General features: G+C 43.8%; 1 protein-coding gene across 2 annotated transcripts in view; it reads right to left on the bottom strand.

Annotated features, from left to right (window-relative positions):
- LOC132152771 (neuropilin-2-like) overlaps nucleotides 1-23,822 on the bottom strand; it is a 77,135-nt gene that overhangs the window by 21,901 nt on the left and 31,412 nt on the right. For both annotated transcript variants that reach the window (XM_059561646.1, XM_059561644.1), the window contains exons 5-10: nucleotides 23,439-23,594; nucleotides 22,989-23,158; nucleotides 20,105-20,260; nucleotides 4,544-4,688; nucleotides 2,286-2,635; nucleotides 1,558-1,702 (exon numbers count right to left, since the gene is read on the bottom strand). In XM_059561646.1, the coding sequence (XP_059417629.1) occupies nucleotides 1,558-1,702; nucleotides 2,286-2,635; nucleotides 4,544-4,688; nucleotides 20,105-20,260; nucleotides 22,989-23,158; nucleotides 23,439-23,594 (1,122 nt within the window). The remainder of the gene's footprint in view (nucleotides 1-1,557; nucleotides 1,703-2,285; nucleotides 2,636-4,543; nucleotides 4,689-20,104; nucleotides 20,261-22,988; nucleotides 23,159-23,438; nucleotides 23,595-23,822) is intronic.

The following is a 23,822-nucleotide window of genomic DNA, read 5'->3' as shown; positions in this document are numbered from 1 at the left end:
ACAAAAAACTAAATCAAAACAAAAATAAAACACAAAACCCTCAAACCCTGCTTTCACTCACTCTCGTGCCACAGCTGCAACCAACCACAATTTATAAAAGTACAGTTTGCTTTTGCGAGCTGAATTGGGATGATCTCACTCAAACCGTAGGCCTGTATGTTTTTTCAGTACTGCGCCTTTGAGTACCGGTACTGGTAGTGATCACCCTGGATGTGCATAACAGATGGTAGGAAATGAAACAGTCATAATGTTGTGTATACGGGCGGAAACAAAGAAAGTACGAAAGAAAAATACACACAATTCAAAGTCACATGCAAGTATATACAACACACCAGTGTGTTTGTGTGTCTCGGGATCTGTACGTGATTAGATTTACTGTGGAGATTAGGAACTGGGGCTGTAGTTTCAACAGTGAGTGGGGTAGATTGAGCCCCCTGTGTCTCGAACATCTGGTGCACAGTTGTGCACTGCAGGGCCTCACCGCACTGTCATTGCATTCCTTCACGCAAACATAACCATGTATACACAAACACAATCAACCGTCAGTCCATTTTTCGTCACTCTCAACTCACTGGCTTTGATCCCTCGCTTATTTCTTTCATCCGCTTTGATTATCGTTTCTTTCACTCTCTTGATCATTTGCTCTCATTCATTTATGACCCGCAGGCTCCGTAAACCTGTGCCAGTATCGCACCAAGCTCCGCCGATGACACATGAAGCTTTCATCTCGGATCTCATCTTCTGCTTGCAAAGTGCCACCAACTAACCCCAAACCAGCACCGACTCTCTATTTGACTTTTCAACATGCCTTCCTCCTCCTGCAGTCTTGTCATGCTAATAAACCTGGGCACTGAGCCCTGAGGCTTCCCCTGGCCTCTACCCACATAGGCCTTTCTAGCAGCTCCTCTAATTCTCCTTCGCCCCCGGCACTCCTGCAGACACAGAGCCATGAAGACAGCCTGTCGATTACTGGCCCTCGGCCTGCCGCTTTATAGAGCCCAGGCCTGGTCCAGAGGGAGCAGCCGTGTGTTCTTTTGGCTGACTGTCAATCTGTGACAGGTAAAAGATTCAGGAGGAGGAGATATGAAGGACATTGTTGACAGAGAGATGGAAGTGACAAAATGGCTCTAGGACTGCTCTGGCTCTTTGAACTGCTGTAGCTAAGGGTGTTGTGTTTATTTTTAATTATAACTTACCATTCCGACCGTAAAATCTGGATGATATGAGCCACATTGAACTTGCTGCCAATAGCCAATGAATACACACATCTGTGACCGCACATCTTTTGCATTATATATTAATATGAAGTGGCTACAGGCAATGTAAACGGCATACAGCTAAGCTAATTAACTTTTATTACTCAGTGGATTAACTGTTTATAATGACTACTATAAATCAGCTGTGTCAAAATACATATGTTAAAAGAGCATAAACAATTAAAAAAATTATAAAAATAAACAAATAACTAAAAAACTATTACATAAACAAAAACAAATACAAATAAATACAAATAAATAGATAAAAAACTAAACAAAACAAAACATACAGAGGTCTTACCAGGCAAGTCACAACCCAGTATCTCCAGTCTCATTCCGATGCCGGCGGGAGACCACCTCTCTGGATACACTCGGATAAACTGGGCTACAATCTCGTCAAAGCGACGGATCTCTGGAGCGTCGTAATGCATGTTACCCTCAAAAATCTGGAGAAGCAGAATTCATAATAGCACTTTAGCCCAGCTGTGTGCTTGAGAGAAGAAAGCTACTGTATATTCTCTGTATTTCTGAGTCTCTAATGCAGCTCTGCAGCTCAGGTTTTAATTAACACAACTGTGGATGATTTCACTGCAATGTTATCAAAGCTTGCAGCATAATTGAATTCTGCTCTCAGAGTGGGAGAATGAAATGCAGAGTCACTGAGATGAGCAGTAAAGAATGAAATGAGTCTGTTACTAATCTGATTCTGGTGAACCGTTCATTACTGTAGCCCTTTCACCAAACCACAATATTTAAATTTGATTGATTAACTAATTAACCTAATTCAACTCAAAGTGGTCAAGCTGGGTTTTTACTGGTCCAAGTTGGTCTAATTGGCATCAAGACCAGATCAAACCCCAGGTTCACCTAGATAATCAACTATTCCAGCTTGAAACAGACTGGGCCAATTACCACTTTTACAACTTTTTTAACTGTTTTATCGTCTTATTAAGAGACCTTAGTTTGGAAGCTGCCTAAACTGTTGTGATTTTTCTAAGTATCATTAAAGAAATCCTGCGTCATTCTCACCTTTGGGAGATTGGTCTTGTAATCGATGATGTAGCTCCAGTCTTTTCCATTCAAACTATGGGAAAGTTTATACTTCCGCACAAAGGCCCGGTTCTCCGTGCTGCTACTGCCATCCACACCACGGGCCCCTTGCGTGATGATACCCCGTACAGTTTTGGGGACTCCCAGGTCCACCTGCAGCCATTCTTCACCAGTCACAGGCTGCGTGGGACTGGGGAACCACCCTGAGCGGCTGGCCACTAGCCGGGCCGCACCTGTGGCCCCGTGGATGTCTCTCATGGAGGAGGCCGAGATCTGCGAGTCTGGCAGGAGGCCAGAGAGCATTCCCTGCATCTCAGAGCATGGAGCGTCTGGAAGGAGGATGGACAAGCAGATGAGTTATGGTAAGGCAAAGAGGAATAGACATTTTAAGGCTGGATAGATCAATGTGGTTATGTCATGAGACAGGGCTTAGGAGTAAATAATATATAAACAGAGCATGTGAGTTTTTTATGTGTACATCCCCCAGAGTGGGTGTTTGTGTAGGATTTATTACAGGAAAAATTTTGTGTTCCAGTATTTCTAGGTTCACCTCTACAGAGTTAAAAGCAAACCCACTCAGCCCAAAACAGCCATTCTCTGGCTCAGCCGGCACAAATACAAAAGGTACCAGAAATAAATGATTGATTTTGGCCTATGGCTTAAACACGGAACAAAGAACAGAAAAACAGGCTGGTTCAAGCCCATCCTAACAATTTCAGTTGAATTACACCCAGAGGTACACCCACACTCCTACAGAAAGAGCAGTAAAACACAGAACGAGGCTAACGGTGCAAACGTGATCGATGGCTTCACGGGCATCTTTATGGGCTCAGCTCTGCCAGATATCTCGCGGGCTGAAGCATCACTCTTCCATGGGAAAGACAGGAAGGGCAGCGACACGCCTCACTGAAAGCAGCTTGTTCTGGGCTGGATGCCCGAGGGACAACGGCCCCCGCGAGACTGCAGCAGGTCTAATATGGAGGCCAATGGTGTGTCTGTGCGTCGTTTGTGTCAGTGTTGAAAAAGACCCTATCTCTAAAAGCGCATTTGTTCTGCTCAGTGTCGACGAAAAAAGGAGTGAATCACTGTTTAATAGCGTAATGATGGAGTGTGATGTCTCTGATAACATCAGTGCAAAAGCAGCTCACCTCCTTCATCTGCTGCAGGACATGCTAACAGAATTAGGTGACTGCTATCTCCACATCTCCATAAATAGCAAAAATTAAATCAGGACACTAAAGAACTCCGATAAATACACATCTGAGCTCACTTGACAGGGACTCAGTGGGCGTCTGGAACAGTATTTGTCACATGCGCTATCTGTGGGCCTGCTGAGTATGAAAGTTCACATGAGACAGGGAAACTTACCTTATAGATCAATATCTATATCTACATGTTTAGATAATATAGATATAGAAAGATAAAGCTAAAGATAGGTAAATATTGATCAATCTATTTTTATGTACCCATTTATATCTACCTTTCTATCAACGACCCAATTAAACGAGCCTGTCCTCCAACAAAAAACGACCATATAGGTCGTTTGTGCAAGCATTTATTACGACCTATATTTACGTTTAAAGTTAAGCGCCCTCTAGCGGGCGTAAAAATAATGACAGTATCGCATTGCGTCTGTCGTCATGAATTGACGTATAACGTCATTACCCATCAAAACGCACGTTTATTTAAATGCAATGTGTGGGCGTTTTACACCGATCTCACAGTATTTCCTACATATTTTACTAGGAGGCTTATTCGTTCGAATGACCACACCTAACCCCACCCCTAAACCTAACCCTCACAGAAATCATGCTAAATTATGATTTATTGAGCATATACATTTTCGTGCACGTCCGTTCCCTGGGATAGAACCCATGATAGCATGATTACATATCAAGGTATAATGCAATAATCTACTAACTGAGCTACACGAAGCGCAAACCAGAGGGCAAATAAAAGAGTACAAAACATTAATATGAAAACGACATTTTGCCGATAGGGGCGCAATTGTAGTATATGCTCTGATAGGTCGTATTTCAGGGATTTGGACAAACGACCTATACAAGCGTATTGGTTGGAGGACAGGTTGAATTAAACACCCAACTTTTCAGCAAAACTGAAGACAATCCAACATTCTAAGCTTGTCTTTTTCTATTTTATAATTTTATATCTAAAAATCAGTTCCCTTAAGGGAAGTGCAGACTTGGCGAAAAATGTGTGGTGTGAGTTTTACTGACCCGTGATTTGACAGCCGTAAAGTTCGAAGCGCAATGCAATTCCATTCTTCCATGTCTGAGGTCGGATCCGGACAAACCGAGCTAAGACAGGCTGGGGGATCCGGTTCAGGACCACCTCTGAGGGGTCTACGTTTGCATGGAAAACCTAAGGAGGCAAAGAGAGAGGTAAAAATGAGAGATTTACGACTATTCAGGAGCTGGTTTGGCTGAGGCCACTCATTCAAAAACAAACTAACCTCCCAAACAAGCACAACTCTTGCACAGTAAGAGCTTCCTTATAGGGGTCAAGTAAGAACGCAACCTTAATCACTGTCAAAATACACACACCACTGAGAACACACATAGACACCAATGTTCGCATCGTAAATTCAAACATGAAATGCTGTTTCCTCCAGAATGAGTTAAAGACCACAGACACTGGTGAGACAGTGTGAGAGTGTTTGAAGAATCAGTTGTCACTCAGTGGAATTGAATGTTATAACAAAGACATTAAATCAGATGCAACCACATGTTTTGGGCGTTTTAATTGTTTACATCAGTATGTCAGATGGACCATTATATTTCAACAGGCAGGTCCCAGGGTATCAAAGAAATATGTCATGCTCTTCAGCCACTGCATCATGGGATGGCAAGAATGGACAAGCCTTGATGGCAAATCTCCATCTCTCCTCCTTCCTCAGAGATGCAAGCCTCTGTCAGGGTCTTTGTCTCCAGAGAGAGGAAGCAGGAAAGAGGAGAAGGACTAGAAGAGGGCGAATCCTGCTTCACTGCACACACAGAAACAAAGCCCGGACCCTTAGGACCTGACCCGTCTCAGGATCCAATTACATCCGGGCCAGGTGGCCTGGGTCAGGTCAGTGCTAGGCCGGCTCGTATTGAGAGTGAAGAAATAGATTAAAGACGTGTTAGGAAAATGTGTGATTTGGTAAATCACCCCAATATATCATGAAATAAAAGAAGAAAACTATGAACTGAGGACCTCTGGTCATTAATCACTGTGCATATGGTTAGTTAAAAGCAGAGGAGACCCGGGGCAATTGTTAAATTTTCCACAAATTTCATCACGACTCTCAGATTACTACAAATCTACCTGCCATTTTTCGGTTTGTAATACATTTATATGTGCCAATATTTATAATACTTTTAAAATATTAACACTGAGAATTTTTTTTTTTTTTTCATTTCAAATTGAAATTGAAACTGAACAGAGAAATTGAGGTGGGGCTCAAACAGAAGACAAGTGAAACCTTGGGAAAAAGGGGTTGTGTGTAAAGCTGATGTCAGTAAGAAGATTCAGACATGCATCACAGAAATCTGCTTTTGTTCAATGACCTTATGATGGAGTGTGTGACTTTGCCCCTTCACTGCCTGTGAAGTATTTCAACACAGCACAGTATGTGAGAGCCAAGTAGTGTGTATGTGTGTGTGTGACGACTCGGGGCAAGAAGTGTGTGGGAGAGTTCTATTTCTCACAAAATACTGATATAACCTAACTCACCCTGCACTTCTGAGAAAAAAATACATCAAGAAGCTTGTGAAATATTCCAAAACTGTACTCTTGGCAGTGTTATTTTATATGTATATTTTTGTATTTTTTTTTTAAAATATACTATTATACACGTGTGTGTGTGTGTGTGTGTAATAGTTTCATATATTAGCTTTATTATTTTATTCATACTTAACTGTAAAAACTATTTAAATACATTTCTTATTTTTCATTATTTGTACAAAATTTGTGTGAAGATAGATAAGCCAATGGATATATATTTTGACTTAACCACCTAAAAAAATACTAAAGCCACTAAGAACACATTATCAACCACCAACTAAATCATCTCTCAGTTTATCATGAGAAATAAAAAAAAAAAACAGATAGATACAAGTGTTTTCATTTATTGTTGCCCATGGACGTCTCCTTTTCCTGGTTACTGATTGGCCAACTTTTTTAATCCAAACCATCAGGAAACCCTTATAACAGATAAACAAACGTATATAATGGAATTTCAGACAGAAGACCCACTGGTCATTATGGATGAAGTTCCAAGCACAAAGAGGAGAGTGTTAACCATGAAGATTCCAAAATGATAAAAAAGTACAGAAAAAAGTACAGAAAAAACAACAACTAAAAGGCATAGCAGGATTGAGAAGTCCAATTACTGTGAGGACGTTAGGGAGCAGGCTGAGATGAAGCTGAAGAATGGTGATTTCCCACTGGTCCTCTAAGGCAGAGGGAAAGTGAGAGGAATGACATAAATGACAAAGTCCTGGACTCTGACAGCAGCAGTCAATCTATAGAGGGGGCGGAGTCAAATACTGGCAAACATATATTAGCAAAATTAAACTATACCTTTATTGTTTCCCTCCCTCTTTCCCACACACACAAGCACCTGCTAATGTTTTCTTTGCATCCCTGAGATACAATGCCCCTGACTGGTGTTGTGTTGACAGACACACAGGTGCTGGTAATGACAGACTCCCACACACCGGAACAGGAGAACTGCTGTCAGCCCTGCTGTCTACTGATATAAGGCCAGCCTCGTACCCGTTACCCTCACACTGTTGGTTTTTTGCTGCTTCTCTCTCACTATGCAGTCTAGGTGTAATCTTTGATTGATGCACTCTTTGCGTGCCCATAGCCAGAGACATGACAAATGGACACAGCCGTCATCGGAAAGTTTATGCTAAATTACGATCATGAATCATGCATTTGTGTACGTTACTTATATCACGTTCCCTCAGGCATTGGTGCTAGTGTCTGTGGGGGGATCAGGTATCTGTTGTCTGTCTCAGTTGATGATGTTTTGTGTGTGAGTGGGGGTCTGAATGTATCTGGTGTTAGATACAAGCGTACGTTTTCAGTTTCTTGTGGAAAAATCTGCTATACTTTTATGTGGAGGGTATTTAAACATAAAGCTAAGGGGTACACTTACTGGCAGATGAAAGTATTGAATTGGCTAAATAATGGTATAAACAATATTATAAACTTACATGTGTTTACTTACTTAAGTGTTTCCTCATGCATGCCTGTGTACTGACCTGATGTCAACAGAATGTGTCAGATTTTTTTCCGGATGCAATACAAATTGAGACATTTCCCAGAAATATAGCCCCAAATCTCATGTGTGTTTTTATTTTATACATATCCAAAAAGACCCAATCCTTGCCAGATACCTGGGGAAAAACAGGAATTTGTTGGTCTGTCTAGACACACACACAGACAGATCAATGAGAGTGGATGTAGATTCGTTGTTAAATGAATTATAAAAAAATCACATCTGATAGTCCAGGAGTAGTTATATTGAATAGACTCCTTGGAAATTCATCAGCACAGGAAAATGTGTTTTGTATGTGTGAGGGAATATTCATGAGATGGGCAGGTTCCTGGTGAGGAGTCCCCAAAAAATGAGTTTGAATTATTCAAAATGTCTGGCACTAGGGCGGTCTACTTAAATAATAAACCACCCCAAGGTAGTCTCTCCATATGTTTAAAGTGTGAGGACACACACATGACTGTGGGATGTTATCACTGTTAATATAATAAAGAGAAGGAAGAGAGAATTTGTGGTTGCATAAAAGTGGACACTCTCTCTCACAATGCCACTCTCTCCCACAACTGCTTGGACTGGCTTACACAAAGCCACATGGCCACAACAGGGTCATTGGAGATGAAAGAGGTGCTGCGTTCCCTGCTCTGTCCATCTTTCTGCCTGTCAGACTTTTTGTCATTCATTCCCTCCATCTCTCGCTGCTTTGCATTGGCTCGCTGCCACATTTTTTTCCCCCCTCGGACTGATGGGGCCACTGGGAAATGTGGTCATCGTTCACAGCTCTGCTGGAGTCATTACTCTCTCTATCTTTCTCTGGCCTTCTCCTGCTCTCTCCCACACCTCTACGGCCCAGATGAAGATGTTGACAGAGCAGTCGGGCTCCAGTTGGCTGCAGGCCAGTGCAGGCTCAGCCTCAGAGGAGGAGAAACACGAAGAGAAAAAGGCAGACTCTGTGACAAATTATTTTATAAGTACAAATATTCCATGTAGCCTCTTGATTAATATGAGGTCATAAAAATTGCATATAGAATAATTATAGAAGAATTAAAAAGTTTAGAAGAGCTTTAGATGAAGTACAGCTTGATGTATCCGTTTTTCCTTCATCAGTTTGGAGGCTGTGTGTTGGCTTTAGCAGCCCTTGGCTGTATGCTCTCCTGTCAAGGATGGTTATGACTGATAGTCTGCTGGTGGCAAAGCAATGAGGGGCTCAGATACCTGAACACTGTGGCCAAATTTGGTGTGTTGCTGCCATTCACTGATTGCCATATGACAGAATGCAGGTGTTTATTGTTTAGTAGGGCTTGTGATGTGTGATGAATTTTAAAAACTACTAAATACTTTCTGACCAATTTTAAGCATAAATCAAAACTTCAAGAGTATGATTCTACATGCTGTAAATATAAAACAGAACTCCCTCTATAAAGCTCAATTAGTGTGGAAGCCCGTCTTTTGGATTACAATGGTTGGCTAAATCGTACTCGGTTACTAAACGTAACCTCGGTTCTCTCTAGAAGAGCGAACGAGTACTGCGTCTTAGCTAAGACGCTACGGGAAAAGTCTCTTTTCACGAAATACTGAAGCAAAAAATTATCCTTAATTTTGTATTTTTGTAAAGCGCATTTGCAGCAGTACACAGCCATAGGCGAGACGGCTCGTTCGCTCATTGGCTTGTTCTGCGGCAACTGCACAGCCTATCGAGCGCGGGCTGATGCAACATCAGACCAATAAGGGCGCTTCGCGCCCTTCTTGCCACTTCCCGCCGAAACGGGTGTGGCCCAACCTATAAAAGGAGCTCGAAAAGGCTGACTCACCTGATTTATTTCATCGCCGAAGCGAACCAGAGTGAATCGTACGCACGGCAGAGAACGCAGTACTCGTTCGCTCTTCTAGAGAGAACCGAGGTTACGTTTAGTAACCGAGTACGTTCTCTTACGAGAGCTCTCTCGTACTGCGTCTTAGCTAAGACGCTACGGGAACCCGATGTAAAACGCCGTGCGCGCAGGGATCACACACCGATAAACCTGAAGCAACGCCCAGGATTTACAGTGCACAGTCACCTGAGGGACTCACAGAGAGTCCGGGACAGAAAAAAGGGGGAAAAACCCTCCGTCCCATATCTAGCAGCATCCGTAGATGCGGCAATATGACATCACACAGCCGAGGCAAGGCCTGACCAATGTGGCAATGCGGGTCTTACGCAATACTGCCCATATAACAGTCGGCAGCGCCTAGCGCTCATGAATTCAGAATTCCCCTCAGGGCCCTGATTCTTCTATACCGACAGCAGCCTTGCTTGCAAGGCGGGAACCTCCAGGTTATAGAACCTGATAAATGTAGACGGCGAGGCCCAACCCGCCGCCATACATATATCCTGCAAGGAGATCCCAGTAGACCACACCCACGACGAGGCGACGCCTCTTGTGGAGTGTGCTCTGACGCCCAACGGGCACTGAAGGCCCCTGGAAGCGTAAGCTAACGCTATGGCGTCAACTATCCATCTGGATAGAGTCTGTCTCGAAACAGCCATTCCTTTGGAACGTCCACCGAACGAGACAAATAGCTGCTCCGTCTGCCGAGAGGCAGCAGAGCGAGACACATAAGCTCTTAAAACCCTGACAGGGCAAAGAAGACTCGAGTCTCCATCCTCCCCTGACACCGGCAGGGCAGACAGGGCAATAACCTGAGCCCGAAACGGTGTGTTGAGGGATTTCGGCACATAACCGTGCCTAGGTTTGAGTATGACCCTTGAGTCATTGGGCCCAAACTCCAAGCACGACTGGCTCACCGAGAGCGCGTGCAAATCACCCACACGCTTCACAGAAGCGAGAGCCAACAAGAATACTGTCTTGAACGACAGATGCTGAAGGCTAACCGATTGGATAGGCTCAAAAGGGGGACCCTTCAAGGCCTCCAAAACCGCCGCGAGGTCCCACATAGGGACTGACGGATGTCTGGGAGGATTCAGCCTCCTAGCTCCTCTGAGGAACCGGATGACTAAATCGTTCCTTCCTATTGACTGACCGGACGCCGTTTCAGAAAACGCCGCGATGGCCGCCACATAAACTTTGAGCGTGGATGGGGCTCTGCCCTTATCCAACAGCTCCTGTAGGAAGGAGAGGACCTCCGTCACCTCACAAATAAGGGGTGAATAACCTCGAGCTGTGCACCAGCTGGAGAACACCGACCACTTCGAGGCATACAGACGTCGTGTCGACGGAGCTCTAGCCTGAGTGATGGTATTTAGCACTCCCCCTGCGAGATCAGCGGGTAACCGTTGAGTGCCCATACATGGAGGGACCACAACTCCGGTCGAGGGTGCCAAATCGAGCCCCTGGCCTGCGAGAGGAGATCTCTCCTCAACGGTACCGGCCATGGGGCGACATCTGCTAATTGCATCAAATCTGGGAACCATGGATGGTTCTTCCAAAGAGGTGCCACAAGCAGTATTGAACATCTCGTTTCTCTCACCCGTTCTATCACCTGCGGAAGGAGGGAGACGGGAGGGAACGCATAAAGCGGGCAGCACGGCCATTTCCGTGACAGCGCGCTTTCGTTCTTGGAAAAGAATGTGGGGCAGTGAGCGTTTCCGTGGGACGCAAAGAGGTCCACCTCCGCCATGCCAAATCTCTCCCACAACAGCCGAACTGTTTGCGGGTGTAGAGACCATTCTCCCGTAGGGACATTGCCTCTGGACAGCCTGTCTGGACCCAGATTCTGCAGTCCAGGCACATGCACCGCTCTCAGCGAGCGCACGTTGCGTTGAGCCCAAATCAGGAGGCGTTCCGTCAGCCTGTACAGGTTTCGGGACCCGAGACCGCCCTGGCGATTTATGTAGGACACCACGGACATGTTGTCCGAACGGACTACGACGTGGTGATCCTTGATATGGGGACAAAAGCGCGTCAGCGCATTCTCCACTGCCAGCATTTCCAGGCAGTTGATATGATGGAGCTTTTCCCGTTCTGACCATAGGCCAAAGGACGGTCTGCCTTCGAGCAGCGCTCCCCATCCCGAAGTGGAGGCGTCCGTCGACACCATTTTCACACTCGGGGAAGTCCCCAGGCTTACACCTGATCGGTACCAGCCGTTCGCTGTCCAAGGTGCTAGAGCCGCAACACAGCTCTGATCGACCTTGAAATGCAGCCGGCCAGACGCCCACGCTCTGCGCGGCACCCGAGCCTTCAGCCAGAACTGCAGGGGGCGCATGCGGAGCAGGCCCAGCCGCAGAACCGGAGATGCTGAGGCCATGAAACCCAGCATCTTTTGACAGTGTTTGAGCGACACAGTCGCGCCACAGCGGAAAGAACTCGCTGCACGCTGAATGCCCATCGCGCGCTGTGGTGACAGCCGCGCCGTCATGGAACACGAGTTCAGAACTATACCCAGAAACAGGATCGTCTGACTGGGGTTCAGCGAACTCTTCACCCAATTGACACTGAGGCCGAGCTTCTCGAGGTGATCGAGTAAAACGGCTCTGTGGTCCATGAGCTCCGCTCATGACCGGGCCAGAACCAGCCAGTCGTCCAAATAATTCAGCACTCGTGTGCCTCTGAGTCTAAGAGGAGCGAGCGCTGCATCCATGCACCTCGTAAGCGTACGAGGAGCTACGGACAAGCCGAATGGCAGGACTGCAAACTGGTATGCCTGGCCCTCGAAGGCGAATCTCAAATATCGCCTGTGGTTTGACGCTATCTGTATTTGAAAATACGCGTCCTTCAGATCTATTGACATGAACCAGTCCCCTCTGCGAATCTGCGCGAGGAGCTTCCTGGTCGTGAACATTTTGAAACTGTGTTTCATCAATGCCCGTTCAGCTGTCTTAGATCCAGTATGGGCCGGAGACCCCCGTCTCTCTTGGGCACCAGAAAGTATCTGCTGTACAGCCCCCCCTCGCTTTGAGACACAGGCTCTACAGCCCCTTTGCTCAACAGTTTTGATATTTCGGCCCGAAGTATGTGTGCTACTTCTGTTTTGACCGTAGTTTCGACGCGCGCTGAAAAGCACGGTGGGCGTCGAGAAAACTGTAGCGAGTAGCCTCTCTTTATAATGCCTAGCACCCAATCCGAAACCTCTGGAAGCACTGACCATGCATCTGCATGAATGGCTAAGGGCTGGATGCGAAATGCGCTCTGTTGACTGGGCAACGGCGGCGCTCGAGTGTGCTGCGCATCTGAGGCGGGGAGCGCGCTGATCACAGCGGGCAGATCGCTCTTCCTCGACCCCGTTCCGGCGCTTAACCGACTGGAGGGAGGCTGAGCGGGTCCCGTGGGACTCGATATATCTGCGAGTAACCGTGGGCTGCATGTGTGCACTTTTACCACTTTCAACTCGCTGTCTGCCTGTGCAGAATGTACGTGCACGGGTCTCATTTTTACAGAAGCCCCGCGCCGTATGTGACATAGTGTATGTGGGCACTGGGAAGTGGGCACGTTTACTATGCGGCGCGCTCGACCGATCTGTGTCGATCTTATGTGCGCTAGCCCTGTGTGCAGGGCTGTGCTTACATGTGGAGATGGGCACTGGGTAGTGGGCATCGTCACTGCATTTATAGCACCATCGGCCGTGGCCGGACGAGCATGCACGGGTTTCGTTTTTACAGAAACCACATGACGTGTGTGACATAGTAATTGTGGGCACTGAGGGGTGGGCACGTTTACTATGCAGTGTGCGCGACCGACTTGAGTCGACATTATGGGCGCAGGTCCTGTGTGCAGGGCTATGCTTACATGTGGAGATGGGCACTGAGGAGTGGGCATCGTCACTACATTTATAGCACCATCGGCCGTGGCCGGACGAACGTGCACGGGTTTCGTTTTTACAGAAACCACATGACGCGTGTGACATAGTGATTGTGGGCACTGAGGAGTGGGCACGTCTACTATGTAGTGCGCGTGATCGACTTGAGTCGCTTTTATAGGCGCGAGCCCTGTGTGAAGGGCTGTGCTTATATGCGGAGATGGGCACTGAGCAGTGGGCATCGTCACTACATTTATAGCACCATCGGCCGTGGCCGGGACACCAGAAATTACACCTTTTTCGGGAAATATCTGGGTAGCCGTGATAACGGTTTTCGTGTGCAGGCAAGCGGGCAACCGTACAGGCTTGCGCATTGCAAACAACGCTGAAACAATCACAATCTCTGGAAACTGAAACAGCGGCGCGCTTCGGTGACAGCCCGGCCGCAGCGGAACTCGTACACCGGCGCTTCGATGAAGCAGCCATCGTGTGTAGTGCCGACGCAGCGTCATGCAGCATGCGTAGATGGCTTTCCCAGGATGGCTTCGGGGCTCCCGGCCTCACCGTAATCCTCTGCCGCGGTCCCCGCGGCGCGGGGCGACGGCCAGTAGAGCGAGAACAGTCGCTATCGCCTGTTCCACCGGCGGAAGTGAGTGGTAGTTCCTGTTTTTAGCATCATCAGTGTGGAGAATGCTAGTGAGACAGACGAACGAGTTCGTGCTGAATATGGAGCGTTCCAAGCCTTCGCCACCTCTTCGTGAAGCTCAGGAAGAAATGAGGCGGGCTTTGAGAAGTACGCTCATCCGAAAGGGAAATACCATCCAGCCGGGAACGAGAGGGGGGGGCGCTGGTGCAAACCACTCGCGGCCGAGACACATCGCGGCCAACACGAGCATTCGCCCCGGCTCCTTCTCGATGTCAGCTCGTCTGCTGGGCTTCTGAGCAGAAGGCGCGAGATCCTCGGAGCTCGCCCAGCCATCACTGCCCGAAGCCAGCAGAGAGCGCGTGTCCTCTTCCCCCGACGCGGCCCTGAGATCGACTTCCTCGGACGACGCGCCGGCAAACAGCGGGCGCTGCCCACCGGGAAGCGATGCAGGGGGGGGCCGGTGAAGCAGGGCGAACCGGCGAGCTCGGTTGAGCTGAAGACGGTTCCGGAATCCGCTGGAAGCGATGCTTTTACGGCGCCTCAGCGCAGCGGAGAATGCAGGCTCAGAGAAAAAGGCCAGGCGAGTCCTCAGAGTCACCATGGCAACAGCTCGCAGTGGGGGCATCCGCCGTCAGCGAGCGAGCGCTGCATGATCTTCACCCAGGCAGGAGACACAGATGACGTACCGGTCTCCCTCGCTGAGTGGGGCTCTGACGAGCCGCAGGAAGGCATCTTAAAAAAGACGCGAGCTCTTTTACGAGTGTGTGTCGCAGGGCGAACACACACACACACATAAAGAACAGCTTGTATATAACAGGATTGAAAGGATATAGGCGCCGGATAGCGCAGCAGGAACGGCAATGGAAGGTGGCGATGCCAGCAGCTTCAGAATGGCTCGTCCTGCTGATGTGCTTTCTCAGACGGCGCTTGCTTCCTCCGTGATCCAGCGATGCGTGAGCTTCGCTGAAGAGATGAAAAATCAGGTGAGTCAGCCTTTTCGAGCTCCTTTTATAGGTTGGGCCACACCCGTTTCGGCGGGAAGTGGCAAGAAGGGCGCGAAGCGCCCTTATTGGTCTGATGTTGCATCAGCCCGCGCTCGATAGGCTGTGCAGTTGCCGCAGAACAAGCCAATGAGCGAACGAGCCGTCTCGCCTATGGCTGTGTACTGCTGCAAATGCGCTTTACAAAAATACAAAATTAAGGATAATTTTTTGCTTCAGTATTTCGTGAAAAGAGACTTTTCCCGTAGCGTCTTAGCTAAGACGCAGTACGAGAGAGCTCTCGTAAGAGAACCTGTTCAGAGGAGAAAAAACTGTGAAAAGTGTTGATTTGGTTCCTGCTTTCCTCTTAATTCCCAGTTTGCATGTGAGATTGAGTTGAAGGGATTGGAATGTGGAAGCCTTCCCTCCTTGCTTTACCCTGTGTTTCTGAAAAAATACTGGAAATTTCTGTTACAACAGTTTGTCTTATCCCGGTTTAATCCACACAAACAAGTAATCAACTTGTAGAAGGATTCGTTTTTGTTTGATCAATAGAGTGCTGCAGGACTCAGCAAAAAATCAGCAAATATGTATTTTTGCATATCAGGTTCCATCAGCAATGTTCTTTTTTTATTGGTTTTTGGGCTGAAAAAAGGTTGACATGCTCATAGTTAAGACAAGCTCAAATGTTTATAAAATATATCAGTAATAACTCACTCATAATTATTATTATTTTTTTTTTACCTTTGACATGTCTTTGACGTGTCTTGGAACAGATGGATACTAACATGTGGCTAAATAGGACTACAGAGGTTGCAGGGAACATTAAAAATAATAACAATGTTTAGGAAAACTCATATACTCACTAGTTCATATGCATATATTCATATATAGATAGTTTGAGTTGTGACGAGTTGTGAGTAGTTGTGCGACTGTGGTACTGTTTACATCCTGATGCACACTTTTTACTTCTTGTGACTGCATTATCTTGATAAACAAAACCAATAAGTTTCATAACTCTTTGTTGCTCACAGAGCTTGTTTTCTGCAATAAGCTAAATGCCAATGGAAAAATCCTACTGTCTTTTCAAGGAAACTAGCAGATGTAGAAGTGTTTCCAAACAACTTTCTCAAACGTGCATCATTTTTGCAATTCTGCTTCTATTTTGGTGTAACTAGGAGCATAAAAATGACACACTGCCGCTTTAAGTCAACTTGGAATCGGTACACACAGTAATTGGAAGAACAGACGATGAGTTTTATGACCCTCAGTGGTGTAAATGTTTCCTCTAAAATGACCATTTGTCACAGTGAATGAAAACCACATTTGCACGACCCCACTAAAGACGGTAACTGTGTATTTTTGTTTGAGTATGTGTGAAACGGTTTCCTCGCGTCACTGAACACATTCCACCGTCACACACTCTGGTTGTGCTTTAAATGCAGACAACCCAACTCAAAGAGCATCTATTTCCTAGTCTATGACATCACTAAAGGTTAAACCCTCAGTGGTACATTCCCAAAGAACAGAGGAGTCCTCCCGGGATCTGGCAGCGGTCTTCCATTATCCACGTGCTCCATGTGAAGCGGAGGAATCTACTGAGATGGACAGATCTGTCAGGCTGCTGTTTTGAAGTCCGAGCTGATGTCATCTCCCACGACAGTGCTCTCTGTTGCTTTGCCTTAGGATTTTACACGTTAACACACATACCATATGCTCTCTCTCTCTATAACTCCCCTTGATGGTACTGTAAAACAGCAAGGAATTTACCAGACCTTCATGATGATCTCTGTTAGTGACAAGGCTACTTTAAACGGTCACATTGACCTTAAGCGTAGGTGTGGGACCTTACATAAGGGACCCGCTCATTTTCCCCACCAGTGGAAATGGAATTAAAACCCTTTGACCACCTTGCGATTTGAAACAGTATGTTTGTGAAAATAGCATAAATTCTTCTGTCGTTATTTTGATGGCTTTATCAGATACAGTCTCAGGAGGGAGTGTGTGGAAACGACACAGTTGTGGGATTGGCTGTAAATGCATGTGTTTCTGTGTGCTATGTTTACACCAAAAGGGAAGGGAATTTGTAATTCTGTTCAAAAAGAGCTAAACAGTATATTAAGACATTATAGCTGCCCTCACGATTATAAAGCTGTTTCAGTAAGTATAAATTGGTATAAATATGCTGCCTTTTTTGGTCAAATTCTAAGGCAACAGTCTATGTATCCTTAAAAAAAGTTTCTTATTAAAAGTTTTGAACAAGGCTGTATTTATTGGATACAAAATGCAGTAAGAAAAATTGCAAAATGTGATGGCAAAGCTGAATTTTTTGCAGTCTCAATATTTATTTATTTATTTTGTGGAAACCATGATACATTTCTTTTTCAGGATTATTTGATATATAGAAAGTTAAAGTGAAAAAACAAAAAAAAAAACACACAAAAAAAAAATATTGAAGTGACATTCAGCCAAGTATGGTGACCCATACTCAGAATTTGTGCTCTGCATTTAACCCATCCAAAATGCACACACACAGAGCAGTGAACACACACACACACTGTGAGCACACACCCGGAGCAGTGGGCAGCCATTTATGCTGCAGCGCCCAGGGAGCAGTTGGGGGTTCGATGCCTTGCTCAAGGGCACCTAAGTCGTGGTATTGAAGGTGGAGAGAGAACTGTACATGCACTCCCCCCACCCACAACTCCTGCCGGCCCAGGACTCGAACTCACAACCTTTCGATTGGGAGTCCGACTCTCTAACCATTAGGCCACGACTTCCCTATACAAAGGGAATTTTTAACTGTTCTTAAAAAGAACAGTATTTATTTGATATAGAAATCTTTTAAAGTTAATTCAGTTAAATGAACCTTTGTTGAATTAAATAATTAATTTCTTTAAAAAAATCTTACTGAAAAGTCTCAACAAATGTTCAAGCTAATTAAAAATGGCATATGTTTATGCTTATTAGTATATTAGTAGTTAGCACAGCAATTTGATAATATCAAAGTCTGTTTGAATCTTTAAATTATTTTTAATGAAAAAAATTGTCTTAATTTTAATTATTTTTTTCTGTGTATGTTGAAAATCAGTTATATGTAATGGAACTTATAAGGTTACATTTCAGTTAGGATGCTGTCTTCTACTGTAGCTTCCTATATATGCAGCACAAAGGAAGGTTTTGATTTGTGTGTATGTGTGTGTGTGTGTGTGTGTGTGTGTGTGTGATCTTATCAGATCTGATTTAGTAGTGACTGAATGAGTGTGCTGCAGGTAATCAATAGTGAACTGAAAACCTGCCACAGTAGCTGAGACAGTTTGAGAAGAAATTATCCCCACCTCTGCTGATATCACACTTACAACAAACACTATCAGCCACCAGCCTACAGTGATCTCTTCAGCAGCTCTTCCTGTTTGTCCATAAACACACACAATCAGTCAGTGTCCAGGGATACACACACCTCCACCATCATCATTTAAGACCAATGAGAGCCTGATGTGGTGATATCAACCCAAACCATCACCGCACAGCCCTGAAAAATAATAACCTGCCTGACTCAGAATTCATTTACATGATACTCACATACAAAACGGTTTACAGTATTGCAGATTTACATTTCATTTCAATCCCAACATGCTATTTCCTGTTAATCTATAGGCGATATTAAAAAAGCTATGACTGGATGCATTTTGTCTGCATGAGTGAGGCATCTTGCTAGATAACTACCAACTTTTATATATATATTACTTCCAGGCATATGAATAAACAGTACATTACTTAATAGTGCCATTTCTAAATGGACACTGACCGGTCACACCTCCCATAAGGCGTGAATCTCCCATTCCGACATAGCCAGACATCTTAACAAAGCTTAGCTGAACTGAAACCAAAGCCGTAAAAACACTGAGCACATTAAGGGAGGACTGAGCTCGGAGATTTTCTGGAAGATTAAAGACAGAGGCTATTCCAGCAGGGGGTCCGGGGCTAAAGACCCAAATGCTAGTTAGTGCTGTATGGGGTTATATCTGGCAGGTTATTCTCAGTGGAGGCTGATGTTTTTTACAAATTCTTCCAAAATCATCACGCTAACATCAGAGCTTTCACATGCTCCTATGTCAAGCAATCAACTCCATACAGGATTTCCAGGGGATTTGTTAATAAATGAAGATTAGAGGCATGTACCACATGGGACGATTAGTTTTACACAGGCCTTATCACCCATGTTCTTATTGCTTAGCGGCCGCGCAGAAGAAATACTATGCCGTGTACAGAACACACAACAAACTGAGTAGGGAAAGCCATTTGTTTGAATTATAATAAATGCTAAATAATTGCATTGCTATAGATTTGGTGTTGCTATATAGTTAGAACCGGTGAATGCAGGTTTACAGGTTTCATAGAAAGACAATGACATGTGCCAAAGGAGTCGCTGCAAATATTGAATACCTTAATGCTTGCAGACAAAACCTCAAAACCTTGCCTCAAAAAGGGAATTCATGAGCAATATCTGCTTCATTTTTTCATATTATATTATATTATATTATAACAGAGACTTGAGCTGTTTTGATTTTTTTTTAATTACTTTTATAGAATTCCTTGGTTACAACACTGTACAAAAAACAAACAAACAAAAAAAAAACACTATTTTCAGGTAACTTAAAATGTGGATTATTTAATCACACCAAGGGCCAAATCAAATATAAATAGCACATTAAAGTTCAAAGTTACACACTGTTTGTGTGTGCACTGTACAGGTCTAGAATAAAGACTGTTTTTGCTCAAATTCACTTGGTTTCTAATAATGGAGTTCTGCCTCCTATTAGCCTACACCTTAATAATCTTCCAAAAAGAGCATCTCGATTGGCATGAATTTTGATGCCTTTCCAGGCTGGTTTGTGCTAGACCAGCATAGTCTTTCTTGTGGAAGTCTTAGCTGTTAAGCTAGGAGAACCAGCATGTCAACTAACCCTCCACAGAAACTACAGATACAAGTAAATTATGTCATCAGCTTTTGTCTTTTCAGATCTTTTCTGGCCCTCTGAATCTCACACACACAGCGTCTGACATTACTTGACACATCTCTATAACAGAGAACAACTGACTGCTTTATCTCTCACACATTCTCAAATGTGCCGTTCCCGCGTGATCATACCTTGTGGTTCTTGCCATAGCGGTAGATCATCCAGTCCTCTCCGTTAGTGCTGACCTCCAGCTTAAAAGTGGTGACAAAGTAGGACTTGTGTGTCTCTTTGGAGACTGCACCCTGAGTGGCGATGCCGGTCAGGACCTTCAGGAAGTGCAGGTCCACCTAAGGAGAAAAAAAAAGGTGAAAATTGTATTAAATCTGTGTTTTGCGATTAGGGTTTTTGTTGTAATTAAATGTGACAGGACATATTTTCGATCTCTTAGTTTCTATTTCTGGGGGTTGTGCTGGGTAGCCCCATCCACCCAAAATCATGGTCCACATTAAAGTGTTTTAACTATCTGCAAATATCTTCAGATTGGTTGTGATTGTCATATCACAGTTTGATGCCTAGTGTGGACAGACGAATTCGCATGTTTGACAAATGTTGCGTACAAAAAAGATTAATGCTTAGGACAAGAAATTTTAACGAAGATTTAGTTGTAAATATGTTAACTAAGTTTTTAATATTTTGTCATTTTTCATATAAATAAATAAATAAATAAATAAATATATATATATATATATATATATATATATATATATAGAGAGAGAGAGAGAGAGAGAGAGAGAGAGAGAGAGAGAGAGATACATTATTAGTATGTCCTTTTAAGTTGTCACTCTATGATTGTTTTTACGTTTTTTAATAATTTCATATTGTATATTTTTTAATTTAAGTTTAAATATTTTTGCCCTTTTAAAATTAAGTCACTGTGTTAAAGGATAGAATATAACATTAAATTATACTAAAACTATAAATAAACATTTAAATAATGTTTAAATTATTTTAAGTATCACATTTCTCAGAGCCATCTAGTGTAACAGTATACTGTGTAAAATTTTAAACCAAACTAACATTTTTTGTTAGATTTCAGATTTTAGATTTTCTGGTACATTTCAGTTTGTTTTGGAGTCATGAACATATTATTTTAGTGTTTGATTTTCCAGTTATTTTACTTTTATTTATTTAAGGAAAACGTTTTTATATTGTTTTGGTTTCCTTAACAATCCCCACTAAAATCAGGATGATGAGAGAGTGAGATGAGTAATGAAGCAGAAGAAGAGAGGGATGTGAGAGAAATGAGATAGAGGGAAGAGCTGAAAGATGGATAGAACTGTGAATCAGGCATTCAGCTCCTGTCCTAGAGGAGGGCTGTTACCCATGATCCTCGGCTCTCCCTGCTCAGTGGGATGTCATCTGAACATGAGCGGGAAAACTGCAACGTTTGTTATCTGTCAGAGAGACAGGTGTGGCTTTCACACACAGATACGAGCACACACACACACACACACACACACACACACACACACACACACACACACACACACACACACACACACACCTAGAACCTTCTATAAAGCTGCTTAGGGCCACAGAGAAACACACCTAGACAAAAAAATCAATAGAACCCAGGAGTGCTGCTAACTATTTATTCCTACGAAAGGACCCTCATCAATCAAGTGGCTGTTACCATCAGAGCGGGCTGTGCATCATCAACCCTTCCATGCGCCCAGAGACCAGAAAGAGAGAGAGAGAGAGAGAGAGAGAGAGAGAGAGAGAGAGAGAGAGAGAGAGAGAGAGAGAGAGAGAGAGAGAGAGAGAGAGAGAGAGAGAGAGAGAGAGAGAGAGAGAGAGAGAGAGAGAGAGAGAGAGAGAGAGAGAGAGAGAGAGAGAGAGAGAGAGAGAGAGAGAGAGAGAGAGAGAGAGAGAGAGAGAGAGAGAGAAAGAAAGAAAGAGAAAGAAAGATGTAGCCTACCATGTCTGAGAAGTGAGTCCCTGATGAATAGTAATAAAGAGAGAGGGAGAGAAACAATGGGAAAAGAGCATAAGAGAACATCTGATGAGATGTTAAATATTGTTTTGGGTTTAATACAAGTTAAACGCCATTATTAGCATCTGTTGAATAATGTCGATTACCACAGAAGTCTCTTTTCTCAGTCACAAAAACAAAAAAATCTAAACAAAAAAAAACTGGTTTAATTGGTCATAATACTGAACAGAAAAAATTAATATAATATAATATAATATAATATAATATAATATAATTAATATAATATAATATAATATAATATAATATAATATCATATCATATCATATCATATAATATAATATAATATAATATAATATAATATTGGCCCTTGCAAGTGCCATACTGTAACTGTTATTTTTTCTAAATAAAATAAATAATTTAATTTAAGTAAATTAAACTAAAATTTGGTAAAAGTTAAGAACAACTCTAAATAATCTTTCATTTTAAACAACATTATGCCACAGATGCTTTCAACAGAAGATCTTAACTCGTATTGTGCCCACAGCATTCGTTTAAGGTAACTTCAGCAGTTAATTTACCCTGAAACCGTGGATGAATCGATGAATATCAATTGTATGCGGATCTCAGCTGCATGTTCACACCTAAAACAGAACAACCTCTCTTATTCTGAACACACACACAAAAGAGCCAAAGCGTCTGGGTGAAGTATGGTCCTTGGGCATGTTGGCATTTACGACAGCTGTTTGTCAAGATGGATGTCTGTGCCGTGGACCCTGAGAGCGAGACAGTGGTGTCAGGTGTTAACACAACACAACAGCTGCTCTACCAGAAGCCCACAACTCAGCAGCATCCTGACACAAATACGACACACCACTTAAAGTAACACCAAAAGTAATGAGTCTCATTCTGAAGGCACCTAACCTCGGCCGACTTCCTTCCAGAACTAGACATCTCAAATCCACTTGTCCATTCACAAGACTTTTGAGATTCCACAATGCATGTAAGTAAGTTGAGAGGGATGGGAACTTGTTCCCTGTTCTCTCCCTTTTACAGAAACGCAAATGAGAGAGAGGAAACCTCACCTGGATGTATTCTTTGTTGCTGTCCTCATTGGGCGTCCAAGCGTTATCTTCAAAGTTAAGCCGAGCCTGTCTTGGGGACCATCGGCCATCATAGAAGGAGGATGACGCAGAGATCTGATCATCACTGATCTTGTTTGGCTCCATGCCAAGAGCATTACTGCAGTGGAAATCTGAAGAGCACAGAGTTTTTCTTATATTAAATATTAAATCTGAGATAAAAGACAGACATGCAAATAAACAGCAGGGTTGAACTTTGTTCTCGGAATCATTTTATTGAATCATATTGAATTATTTTGTTTAGCTTATGTAAATGTATCTTTAAAAATACATTCTTCTTAAGTAGCTTCAATTTAGTTTGCTACTTTTTTATTACTAGTAAACTACATTTTTTTCGTATTGGTAGCTAGATCAACATTTCAGTTTCAAAGCTAAAAGAAAAACATCACTTACTGTCATTGACCTCCTTGAGAGTCATGTTGTAACGGGCAGAAAAGCCATCTTTGGCCACGGCCATATCAGTGTGAAAGGACAGAGAGAGGATACCAGTGGATGACTGTATTTCAGAGGGGATTTTGGTACCGCAATGCCGCCCAATCAGAGGTCCCACTGCAAAACAGTGTAGATGGTTTCTCAGTGCTGGGATGTGAACAGGTCCCATTTTGCTCCGGCCAGCCACTTATAAGATAAGACTTGTTATTCTGTTTATGTGCCTACAATCTATAGAACACCATTTCTCTGAATTCTGGGGCATTTACCTTTCAACAAATGTATGTGATTAAGTTTGGTCAGGAAGTAATGCTGTAGAGAGGCTGCTGTCTCTCTGTAATGAATCAA

The sequence above is a fragment of the Carassius carassius genome, chromosome 11 (assembly GCF_963082965.1).
Source record: "Carassius carassius chromosome 11, fCarCar2.1, whole genome shotgun sequence".
In the NCBI taxonomy this organism is placed as follows: Eukaryota; Metazoa; Chordata; class Actinopteri; order Cypriniformes; family Cyprinidae; genus Carassius; species Carassius carassius.
Note: the sequence above shows the minus strand (reverse complement) of the source record. Positions and strands in the feature narration are given on the sequence as shown.